This window comes from Eurosta solidaginis, chromosome 4 (genome assembly GCF_040869045.1).
Source record: "Eurosta solidaginis isolate ZX-2024a chromosome 4, ASM4086904v1, whole genome shotgun sequence".
Taxonomy (NCBI): Eukaryota; Metazoa; Arthropoda; class Insecta; order Diptera; family Tephritidae; genus Eurosta; species Eurosta solidaginis.
In genome coordinates, this window is record NC_090322.1 from 13046636 (window position 1) to 13059659 (window position 13024).

The 13024-nt window shown below is 34.0% G+C and overlaps 1 protein-coding gene across 1 annotated transcript; it reads left to right on the forward strand.

Annotated features, from left to right (window-relative positions):
* The first annotated feature begins 2263 nt into the window (after positions 1-2263).
* Naa30A (N(alpha)-acetyltransferase 30 A) lies at positions 2264-12829 on the forward strand. The gene is made up of 5 exons (XM_067780212.1): positions 2264-2882; positions 2988-3145; positions 3208-4439; positions 7139-7384; positions 7462-12829. The coding sequence occupies exons 3-5, from the start codon at positions 3210-3212 to the stop codon at positions 7624-7626; spliced, it is 1641 nt and encodes a 546-aa protein (XP_067636313.1). The 5' UTR covers positions 2264-2882; positions 2988-3145; positions 3208-3209; the 3' UTR covers positions 7627-12829.
* The last annotated feature ends 195 nt before the right edge of the window (positions 12830-13024 follow it).

Consider the following 13024-nt stretch of genomic DNA (forward strand, 5'->3'; position numbering starts at 1 on the left):
CTGCAAATATTGGACATGCTTTTTTCTTCGTGTGTGGTGAATCTTACACAGTTTACCTGTGGTTCCTGATAATATAACATCAGTAATTATTGCTTAAAAATGTTAATACCGAAGGCGCAAGGACCATCTCTAGCTTGTAACAGGAATTCACATAAATTCAATAATAAATAATAATTTTTTATACAATTAGAACACATGTTTCATTTGTTGCGCTAGTTGAAAAATGAATATTGCGCAGTGCTGCAATGAGTTGAGCTGGGCTTGCAATTAAAATATATATTTTATAAATACAATGGAAAATAAACGCTTCTGTGCACGTGAATTACCAGCACTGTGGAAAATAGTGATTTTTTATACAATTAGTGCCTTTTTTATACAATTAAAATACATGTTTCATTTGTTGCGCTACTTTAAAAATGAATATTGCGCAATGTTTTTGAGCCGTGTATGTCAAAATTTTCACTTGCACAAATTTCGTCGTTTTATATTTGCTCTTTTTTTTCTTGCTCTTTTTCTTATTCGTGCAAGAGTCAACTATGGCGTAGATGCGCAGAACGAAGCAATTTTGAACTCGTAAATGCGCAATCTGGTTAGGTGATTTGTGGTGAACTAATCTACAGTGGCGGTAGTATCTCAAGACACCCACGTATACTGGAAAAATATTCTGCAAAGGATTATTGCAGGTACTGCGAAAAGATTCTGCAAGAGAGCTTCGACAAGCCTCCCACTATTGGTCTTCTATTTCTTTTACGTTAGCTGACACTGTTTAGTTTAAAAATTTTTGGAGAACAGGTAGTTTTGACGGGACCATCAGACTGGAATGAACCGGATTCATATGGGGTAACTGAAATTGTCCCTGTCTGACTATATATTTTATACCATAATAGCCGTGTTTTTTTTACAAGCGTATACGTTTACGTTTGCGCGTAAAAAAACGCTTATCCTCGCTTAGATAATGCACAGGAGACCCATCTAGCGACAGTGGTTAAATAACTAGCCACAGATCAAGGTGTACCTAAAATCGGGGACACAAACCTCTGGTATAATGTATAACATATAGCTGAATCAGTTGCGATGAATAGTGGGCACGCACCATTTTAAGAGATGATACATAGAATTAGTGTAGAGGTGAAACATAGGCACATATGTCGGTTACATCGGAGTATAATGCTTATTGAAATTTAGGGTGGGTGGGAGTTCGCCTAAATTTTGGGTACCTCAACTATATTCCACTGGAATTTTACAGCACTGCAATAATTTAGGAAAAAGCTGTCAAAACTGTGCGAGTCGATTTGAAAACCTAAATTGTTTATTTCTGCTAAGAAAATAATAACAATACGGGAAATTTGGTAATGTTGACGCGTGTTATTTCGGGATATATGGGAGCACATGCACAATGACCTTTTCCACAATTTCGAATTCAATACTGTGATGTTGGTACTCCTCCAATAACTTCTTTAGGCCAATTAGTCAACTTGGTTGCCAAATATGTTCAGAATGTGATCCATATTTGAGAAGGATTCCATTCTTGTGTCGCCAACATCAGCTTGAATAAATTTGAGGTCACCATCACGTACAACCGCTCGGGCCTTAATCGCAGCAGGGATCATCGCTCTATGATCTATGATTTACTTAAATTGAATGAACAAGAGCCATTTACATATTTGCATATACAATGTTAAAAAATCAATATTTTTGTTTTTGAAATTTGACATTTGAATTTAGGTTGAAAAGTATGCTCATAAAATTCTAAATTTTTATTTTGCACTGCCTTACCGACATTTTCCAGTGATTTAGGTTTTTTCTCTATTTAGGTAGAAATTTAGGTCAACTCGCACACAGCATTAGTAGTACAAATTTTATGCGCAGCAATTTCAGAGGTGAATTTAAAGTTTGACGCTTAGCAGTCCATATAAAGTTTAAGCGTAAACGTCTATAGATGTAAAAAAAACAGCTAATATGTATATATATTGCTACTATAAATTATAATAGTTTGCAACAGGGGTCGACTGCTAATACGTAATCCGAGGGCAGAAAAGAAAAATTTTAACTCTGTCCGGAGATATTTGCAGTCGAGACGGATGTGGTGAATGGCAAGCAATATGAACATGGTCAGAGTGTTTTTATGCGTAAAGTTTTGTTATTTCGGTACTATCGTTATTCGGGATTCTTTTTTTCACATTGCTGTTTTTGTGTGTGACAGCTGTTCACTGTCATCTGCTGATAGCACATAAGAGCTACCATATTTTATTATATATTGACACAAGAAAATACGACTCAAATTATTCAGCATTTTTTCGGTATTTAGCTATTATATATATATGAAAAGTTGAATACATTAAATTATTGAATAAACAAAAAACCTCTTAATTTGTCAATATAAATTTAACACGTTAAGTAAAAATAAATAATTCAAATTTATTGCGAATTTTTTATGAATTAAAATGCACTTGATGTCTGGCAGCACAGCACTTTTCTTTCACGTTCAGCCAGCGAGGAAAGTGAAAATTTTAAAGAACATACGAAAAACCAAAATTACTAGTAATTTTATAGAGAAATTTTATGTAATTGTTTTAGGGTTTATTTAAGAATCAATGCAAATACTATTGGAATGTGGGAGTAGAATTTTAGAGTGAACGGTTAGGTGAAGGGAGTGTTGGAGAAGATAGTGCAGCTAGCAGATCAAGGCAGGGGATAGACATAAGTAATAATATTAGGAGAAGAAGACGGTGGTGAAGACGGGTGACTACGAAAAGTCATATACTGGGTACTGGGGTTAAGTTGAAAATAAAAAAAGAAAAACATCACTCGAACCAGTGGATCAGGAAAAGCAGTCTTTACTTACGCACATTGCGTTACAGAAAGGGATAAAGAACTTCGAGGTAAGGCATCCTTTATGGAACAATTTAAATATTACGTACGTACATTTGCATAAACATATATGTATTTAAATCTTTTTGCCATTACACCACACATATCTTCTATAGGTAAGGCAAGTCAAGTCAAAGTACAAGTGATCAAAGCAGGAAGTGTCAAACTCGTGCTAGTGTGGTTGACGACACGAAGAAATATACTACAAAAATATTGAGAAGCACCAGCATACCTAGGGACGGGGACAAAGAAATCTATTTTACAACACTAGCAAGTATATACTTTATGTCTAGCCTTGTATTACATACATATATTGTTACTTTGTCTTCATAAAAGCAATGGATAAATCTGTCCGTACCACAATTGTTGAACAACAGAACATAGCAGCAGCGACAACACAAAAGTCAAAGAAAAAATCAAAAAATAAAAAAACAAATGGTAAGATCTCATCTGCCAACAGCTCACCAGATGGTGTTCCAACGGATGTCGATGAAACAGTGCAAAATGGTGAAAACTTTGTAAAAGAAGTCGCTGGCGACACTATGAATACTGCAAATGGGCTTACAGAAAAATTGGAGCAATATTTACACATTACAGGCGATGGTCTACAAATGAATGGGATTACAAGCGTACATGCGGACAAATGCCACAACAGTCAAGTTCATAGTCATGTAGCCCAAAATGGCTATTATAATCGTGTCGCAAGTGCTAATGCAACCACCAATAATATTATGAATACGTCTGATATACCAGTTGTGGATGCTTTGAAAAAATCCAAAAGTAAAAGTAATAAACAACAAAACAAAGAACCTAATTTAGTAGTAGAATTTGAAAATAATTTATCAAATCATAAACACAGAACAGATAATAATAGTAGTATTAATCAGGAGTCAATACTCCCTGCTACTGCTAGCTCAACGGCAGCAATGATAAATTCAACGAATGCTGATTTGGCGCATTTGAAAAACGGTTTCCATCTAAATATGAAGGAATGTGTTGACGGAAATATATGGCCTGGCAGAAATGATGACGAGGAATTGCAACAACGTGCAACAATTAAAGATGTTACTAAAACGTATATTGAAAAAGCTCAAGCGCAACACACGCTTAGCAATATCAAAAATAGCAAAGTGTTAACGCCAGTCGCATTAGAAGTAGCAACAGCGCCGGCAGATATGGCAGCGTTAGTTTTGTCCACATTAAAGCCAAATGTAGCGCTCAATAGTGCTGAAGTAACGCCATTGTCCGACACCACACTACAACAACAAAAAGAAACGCTAGAAAGTATCGCTCCACAACAAGCTAACGATATTACAAATGCTAACCCTCCCACTGCAATACTAGAAAATACAAACAAAAACAACAAAAACACTGCCAAACAGGATGCGGACAACATTTCACAGCGAGCTGTTGCAAACTCCAAAACTGTTACTACAAGTTCTCAAGAAGCGACGTTAAGCGTGTCAGCGCAAAGTACAGTAGTTAATACAACCAACCCGCCACCCGCACTAGATTTGAGCAATGTGCATATTGAATATAAGGAATATGAGTCAGAATTGCAAATGCATGTGAGTTAGTGGTTTGTTGTATCCATAATATACAATGCTATACATAGATACATGCATATATATGGTGGCATTTAGTATCAATGCAACCCAACTTTTGAATGGCCTCTCTGATTTTGTTATTAGCTTTTAATCTATAAATACCCAGTCAGGAGCTCGGTTCACCAACCCTTGAATCCCTCCCTGTTCTGACTCTATGGAGGGTCTACATGTAAATGTTTAACTCTTCATCTTAAACCCAACGGGATAAAGGCTAATCCCAGCGGGTCAACCTTACTCAATCGACATAATCATATACAAATTACGGTAGACCCAGGTAATAATGTGCGTTTTAAAAAGGGTGGGGCTAGAATAGAGCTGGATTCGACCCGATTTTTTGAAAAATCGATTTCTTTGATTCGATTCTCAAAAAAATTGATTAAATCAATGAAATCGAGTCGAAAAAAGTTGATTGCTGCATGTTTACACGATTTTGACCATTTGAAAAAGCTCTCCAGTTTCTTTCTCGTTTCGTTAACTGGTGCTAATTTGCAAATCAAGGGGTACCACATGTCTTCACTATGTCCTCCCATCGGCGTGGGATTATTAGTGTATTCGATACTTAAATATAGTTTTTGTGCTTATTTGAATTTAATTTATAGCTGTTGTAGAGAAACCGATCTCGGGTACCGACCAGTAATTATTCCTACCGGCACCCGTATTTGCAAGAAGACGAAGGGGGAGATCTCCCCCAAGGAGACAAGATGTTGGTGTTGTTGTTGTAGCGATAAGGTTAATCCCCGAAGGCTTTGGGGAGTGTTATCGATGTGATGGTCCTTTGCCGGATACCGATCGGTACGCTACGGTAACACAGTACCATTAAGGTGCTAGCCCGACCATCTCGGGAACGATTGGTGGAGAATGCACAACAAGCTAAGCCTTAAGATGCCGAATCATTAACCGTAAATGGATCGCCCGACAGAAAATTGATGGGGCACAGCCTGCTTTCAGCGTAATTCCGAACAGGATTGGAAACACATTCTTTCCAACCTTCCAATAAATATTACCCATCACTTTGAGATACCAATCAAAATAAAATAAAATAAGGCCAAACAAAAGTTGGAACAGGGGGGATTGGAAACACGTCCTTTTCAACCTCCCATTACATGTTGAGCTGTGCTGATCGGAATCTTCTTGCATTCCCACAGCGTCATAAATGAAAATATATGTTCAAAATTTTGTTGCCTTATGCTGGGATCACTGGAGGATTGGAAACGCGTCCTTTCCAACCTCCCTTAAAAGAGTGAGTCCCGGACTCGGCCGTTTGTCATGCTAATAAATATGCTGATCGGAATCACATGGCATTCCGACAGCATATTCAATAAAACTAAGTAATTTTAATAATGAATTGTATTTAGTAATTTTAAGTTTTAGGCCTAAACAGCCGTAATAATAAATAAATTAAATTATATTTATATGGACATTAAACCTTCGGGCCATCCCTCCCTCCCCACCTCCAAGTTCCATGAGGAGCTTGTGGTCGCCATCGCATCGTCTGTTAGTGAAACAGGATTCGCCGCGGATATGTGAGGTTGACAATTGGGTTTGGAAAAACTATATATTGCACTGACAACCTGAAGGGTTGCGCTACACAGCCCCTTGAATCTGGTATTTTAGTCGCCTCTTACGACAGGCATACCTACCGTGGGTATATTCTGACCCCCTAACCCGCTGGGGCAAGGAGACTTGATCTTCCTTGGTGTCAGCTATGTTGAAACAGGGATAGCTGGCGTGATTTAATATGCAACGCCAATATCGCCTAGGCGATTAGCGCCAATCGGTGGTGATGATACAATTTTTAATTTTTCCCCGAAACTATTTATTTTAACAAAAATTACAATTACTGTATTTTTCTACCCATTTTGATTAAATAAATATTAAATTGTACTTACTGTAGCTGTAAGATGAACAAAACTTCGAAGTCTAAAAAAATCAAACGATTCTAGAAAAAATCGAATCTTCATTATTTAAAAAAAGGTCGATCAAATCAATTCAAAATGAAATCGAAATCCAGCTCGCTGAAGTCCTGATGTAAGAATATGTTTGTTGTTGTTGTTGTAGCGATAAGGTTGTTCCCCGAAGGCTTTGGGGAGTGTTGCCGGATACAGATCCGGTACGCTCCGGTAACACAGCACCATTAAGGTGCCAGCCCGACCATCTCGGGCACGATTTATGTGGCCACATTAAACCTTCAGGCCATTCCCTCCCTCCTCATCCCCAAGTTCCATGAGGAGCTTGGGGTCGCCAGAGCCTCGTCTGTTAGTGAAACAGGATTCGCCGTGGATAGGTGAGGTTGACAATTGGGTTTGGAGAAGCTATATATGTATTACACTGGCAACCTGAAGGGTTGCGCTACACAGCACCTTGAATCTGGTATTTTAGTCGCCTCTTACGACAGGCATACCTACCGCGGGTATGCTCTCTACGTAGGGTATGTTGGTGTCCTCTTTCTTCTGCTGCCATTATGGCATCCCATGGACGAGAGTTGATAAAATAAGCCTCTATGTACTCCCACCGATTTTTTATGGAGCTTCTTTTTATGCACCTAGGCGCCGGTAACGTTGCAATGCTGGTTGAATTGCCTTGGAAATCCCCATGTATATAAAAACGTTTAATCTTATAACACATTTTTTATTTTCATACAAACTTTTGCATTATTTTAGGACATAATGCGTTTAATACAAGCAGAACTATCGGAGCCATACTCCATATATACTTATCGTTATTTTATATACAATTGGCCAAAATTGTGTTTCTTAGCAGAGCATGGCAATGAATATGTTGGTGCCATAGTATGCAAATTAGATATGCATATGAATGTAAGGCGTGGCTATATAGCCATGTTGGCGGTACGCAAAGAATATAGGAAACTTAAAATCGGCACAACATTAGTGCAAAAGGCAATTGAGGTGCGTGTATTTATGAAAAAAAAAAAAAATAATAATAATTTTGTGCACAAATTAAACAACTTTTTCAAATTTTACAGGCTATGCTCGCTGATAATGCCGATGAAGTCGTACTGGAAACGGAAATGCGTAATATGCCTGCGTTGCGTTTATATGAGAACTTAGGTTTTGTGCGTGATAAGCGCTTGTTTCGTTACTATTTAAATGGTGTTGATGCGTTGCGTTTAAAATTATGGTTTAGATGAGAATTTGTTTAGTTCGATATGATGATGATTTGCCAACACATTGCATGCACACACCATAAATATCTTTATTATACAATTTTAATTCTTACACACATACATACAGAGCAGAGAGAGAAAGAAAAAAAAATGTTTCGGCTGAGCTGTTATTTTTACTGTTTTACGTTCACTTTTTTTAAATGCTGCTATTCAAAACCTACACACAAAAATAAGCTTAAACACATGCGTTAATATTATGCGAAGAATAGAAATTACTTAAAATATCTCAATGAAGTTGTTTTGTACTATTACTAAAATGTGCAACAATAAGGCATATTTGTTTGTTTGCTTGAAGGTATCTTGCGTGTGTAAAATGTGTACATAAGTGATATTGTCTTTTGAGACACTTTACTTAACACAATTGAAGTTGTTTGATCTACATAAGTGGCTATCGACTATCGACCACACTGTAATTCGACCATTTGCAAATATAGAACGTGCGATAAAACGTCTATGCAAACACCATACGAACTTGACAATCACTTTTGTGATTTTTACAAGTGTGTGCTTTCATTGCTCTTTTATTATAACTCACTCGATGTTGCTTACTAACTAATAGTGAAAGAAATTTTGCGCTTAAAATAAATTTTTGCATTGTACCTATTTTATATTACATATTTTTTTTTTAGTTTTTAAGTCGAAATAATTAAAAAAATAGGTTGAAATAAATAAAAATAAATACATATATCCATATGTATACATTTGAATATTTAATGCAATCTAGCTTTATCAATTTTAATTATGTGCGCTTGCTCGCTAAAATTATTTTAATTACATACGAAATGAATAAAAATGAATAATCATTTGAATTAAATTTTGTTTAACTTTAGTTTAGTTAAACTTAAGCCATTTTCAGCCTTATAATCGTTAGTTTATTCAAAAAGGCCCTTACCAGCAAACCTAAAATTTCACGGAGCAAAAAGTTTTTTTTCACATTCATTATACGCAGATAACTATTGTTATTGGTTCTAACACTCAAATTTTTACTGGAGTTTCATTTTAATAAATCACACCAAAATTTGTGAGAAAAATAGCTTTTTGTATTAAGCTAACGATATGCAGTAATGAATATGCATTAGGGTGGTCCTTATAAATAAATAAAAAAAAAAAACTCTAGTTACACTCTTTCAAACGGCAATACCAAGGTTTAAATTATCATGCGGTTAAGGGGTTGTTTTTGTCGTCGTAGCGGTGCGATCGTGCTGTTAAGGGGTGTCGAACAGTGCTTAAAGTTTACCCGGTATTATATCGAAAACAACTTATCTTTGCCTAAATTTAATACATTTTGACGTGAGATACGAAGTTTATAGAAAAAAAAATGTTCTATGCTTTATTTTGAAAAATATGTTTACATAAAGCGTGGCAGCCGAGGTAGGGTGATATTCCAGCAGTGGATTTGTGGTCTCCCTAACGAAAAAAAAAAATATTTGGTGCTTTTGATCATCGTGTTACTATTTGAGGGTTAAGAACAAGGCAAATCGCTTTTGGCAAAGCGAACTCAACCCAATTCGCCGTACAGCAGAGTGCCAAATCAAAAGAAAATTATCGTTGATTCCATTTAACTCATATCATGCAGCACCAAATTTTGCCAGGAAAATCGCAAGAACAAGCAAACAGTTGATGAGATAATAGCACCTTCTACTGAACTTGCCTTGGGTGAGAAAAAAAACGACTATTATATAAAGCTCCGGCTTTTCAGTGCGTGTTCAAACTCCAGTAAAAGTTGACTAGAGCTTAACCCTGCCACTTCGGCAGCTTAAGCTGAAATGAGAACAAAGTTGCAAGGTTAAACTCTTGTCAACTTTAACTGGAGTTTAAACTCGCACCGAAGAACCCAGCCAAATAAGGACCACGCTCATATACATATATATGAAGTTTTGTGTGTTGAAAGCAGCATCGATATAATATCGATACATCAATATTGCTTCATTCTTTTTCTCAAAATCGTCGAAGTCAATGTTGAGAAACATCAATGTTTTTCCACCACCACTTTGTAATATAATTTAATGAAATTTATCCTTTCAATTAATCAACATAACAAAATAAAAGTTATTTCGTGCGTTACAATAAGCCTAGCATTTTTTGAGGTTATTACTATTAATTTTTTAAATTTTGGTTTAATTTGATGTTTGTTCTTTTAATTACATAAATTTAACTTGTTCAAAGCGTTTTATTTTCAACTTTATTTTTTGCCGTAATGTAGTATGCAGTTCTATAAAATTTCTGGTTATCACATTTTTTGAGGTAACATTTTTTTTAATTTTAATCCAAAATGCTTTTTATTCGTCCATCTACTTAAATCTAAATTTTAAATGAACTTAAGCACGTTTGTATTTATTTGGTGTTACAATGAACTTTTTGAGGTTATAAATTATGTTTTTAAAATCCCTAACGAAATTTTGAGGTTATTGATTTTTTTATTTCAGTTATCTATAAGAAAATATAGCTAATTTTATTTAAATAACTATAAACTCTCATTTAAATACTTATTTATTTACTTTATTTATATTTGAACTTTATTTTTGAGGTTATAAATTATAATATGGAGAATTTGCTTTGATTTCATTTTGTGTCATATTGTTTACTTCTCTTACTTTAATGTGACTTGAAAGTTGAAATTATTTATTAATTTTATTTGCTTCATATTTTGTCTCCACTGCGAAAATGTTATGAACTTGTTTTTTTAGGCTATACCTGATTTTCAACACTTGTACACTCAAATATGAACTCTAATTTAAATGACGTTTTTTATATTAATAATAATAATTTTAAAAAAGATTTGTTTGGGCTACTATTTTTTGGGTTATAACTTTCATGAATCAAAATTTTGCTTTAGTTTAGTTAAGCTAGTTATTCAAATCGTTTAAAAATTTATTAAAATCATAGTTTTGAAAATTTTATTTAAGCTTAAGCAATTAATTTAAATTTTAGTACATTTACTTATAATAAAAAATTATTTGAACATTTATTTAAAAATTTGCTAATTAGTAAACTTGGCCAATGGTTCTTTTTTTGTTTTGTTTCATCTATAAAAAGTTATAATCTCATTTATATAATTTGTAAATACCTATTTTATCGCTTCCACTTAGCGCAAATATATATAACAGACTTTTAGGCGCACATTCTGTGTACATATTAGGATTATTAGTAGTATATTCTGCTATCAAGTTCTATAAATCGCTATCGTTGAAACTTTATTAAAAAAAATCTATTAATAATGTCAAGTGCATCAAATTAAAACGGGTTACACTGCACAAGAAGAAAGGCGCCTAAAAGTATGTATAAAATTCTTTTAGTAAAGTCACAAATTCTTAATGTTTAGTTTGTATGGCAAAGAAAAATAAACATTATGTAAATAAATATAATAAACATAAATTTAAAGCTGAGAACACAAAAGCAATTGCAAATTTGTAAAAAACAAAAACAATTTCGCATATATATATATATATATATATATATATATATATGTATATACTAAATGCATTAAACATTAATTGAAAAAACAGTGTTAGCAATAACGAAAGTAAATTTGTAATTATTTAAAAAAATATATATCGAATAATCTTATATTTGTGTGTTTTTTAAGTGTATGTAAATTGCATAATACATATATATATGTATGTAGTTAAAAACATGCATAATATAATTCTACTAAAAAATATCACGATTGAATAAATGCAAATTAATGTCTAAAATACGCCTTTTGCAAACACTTTTTACGTACATATATACAAATCCACATCGTATACATACATTGCACACTTATTTACATCTTTTGTTGTTGTTTTACCGATAAAAACACGCCCGAACGTTTTGAGGAGTTTTATAGTTGTTGATGGTCCTTTGCCGGAAATAGATCCCATACGTTCTGGTACCAAGCACCATTAAGGTTCAAGACCAAACATCTCGAGAACGATTTAATATGATCACATTGAACATTCTAGGCCATCCCGCTTCCCACCACCTACTTTTATTTCATGAGGTACTTGGGGTCGCCAGAGCCTCGGGTGTTAAAGAAACATATTTCGCCACTGGTAGGTGAGGTTAACAATTGGGTTGGAGAAGCTATACATTGCGCTGGCAACCCCTTGAAAGATTGCGCTACGCAACTCCTTGTATCATTTAATTATATTAGTCGCCTATTACGACAGGCATACTTACAGCGGGTATATTCTAAGCCCCCTTGTTCGCTCGGGGCGTATTTACACCTCTTCTAGCAGTATGTGTTTCAGTAAACATTTTTCAAATAAATTTTTTGCCTTAAAAGCTCCCAAATACTTTCATAATCCTCGAAAACCTGCCAGTAAACAGAGTTCCGGTAGGTATGGGGAACTTTTAAGGCAATTAGTAAATTTTAAAATCTATATTAGGTTGCAAAATTATCGATATGTTATGTAACAAAAATTCTTGTTTCTACTATTGTGGCAAAGTAGTTTTGGAATCAGGCTCTATATACACACCTATGAATAGTGAATTGCATTGTGAACTCTGTGACGAGCTAACATCACATAACACTAACAACATACACAAATATACATAACTTAAGGAAATGTAATAAAATAAAATTAAACAACAAAAAATAACCGAATCGAACAGAGCCTAACAGTACATAATAACAAAAAAAAATATACAATTTAACATTATATTATATAACATAATATGCGTTATCAGAAGATAATATAACATAGCATAATGTAACATAACAAAGAACATACAACATACGAAATAATATATAACATAGTAAGAAGTATCGAGAACATACGAAAACAATGAAGCAAAAAAAAAAATAATAAAGCATTATATTGCATAACATATTAAAACTTAACACAGCGTATGATAAAAAAACATAATTTAATGATGTAACTTATAAGTGAAATTTAACTTTTGTAGCAATATAAATTAAGTTGGCATTAGGAAACGTTAAAGTGCACACAAACGCATTAGCATGTATAGATTACATAATACATACAAGCATAAAAAACAGAATTTCATGTAATTGTAAATACTATACAGTAAATAAAAACATTACAAAACTACTAATAACTAAAAGCATACATCAATGAGCTATAGAAATACGTTATGATGAAAAGAAATGTTGGTGATAATTACGATATATGTATGAAAAACGATCACTGATTATATAAAGATTAAATTACAGAAAAACCGTTATTAAAAGTTTCGTTTAGTTATTATTTTTTGTGGCAGGGGTATGGAAACCGATTGGATACAATGTGGGTCAAAGTTGCATTGAAAGCAACTGTATTGGTTACGTGTTCCAATAATCATCCAACTTTTATTTAATCGGTTAGATTCCAAAATATTCAACATCTTTAGCACGTCGCGAGGTCATATAAACTATGGT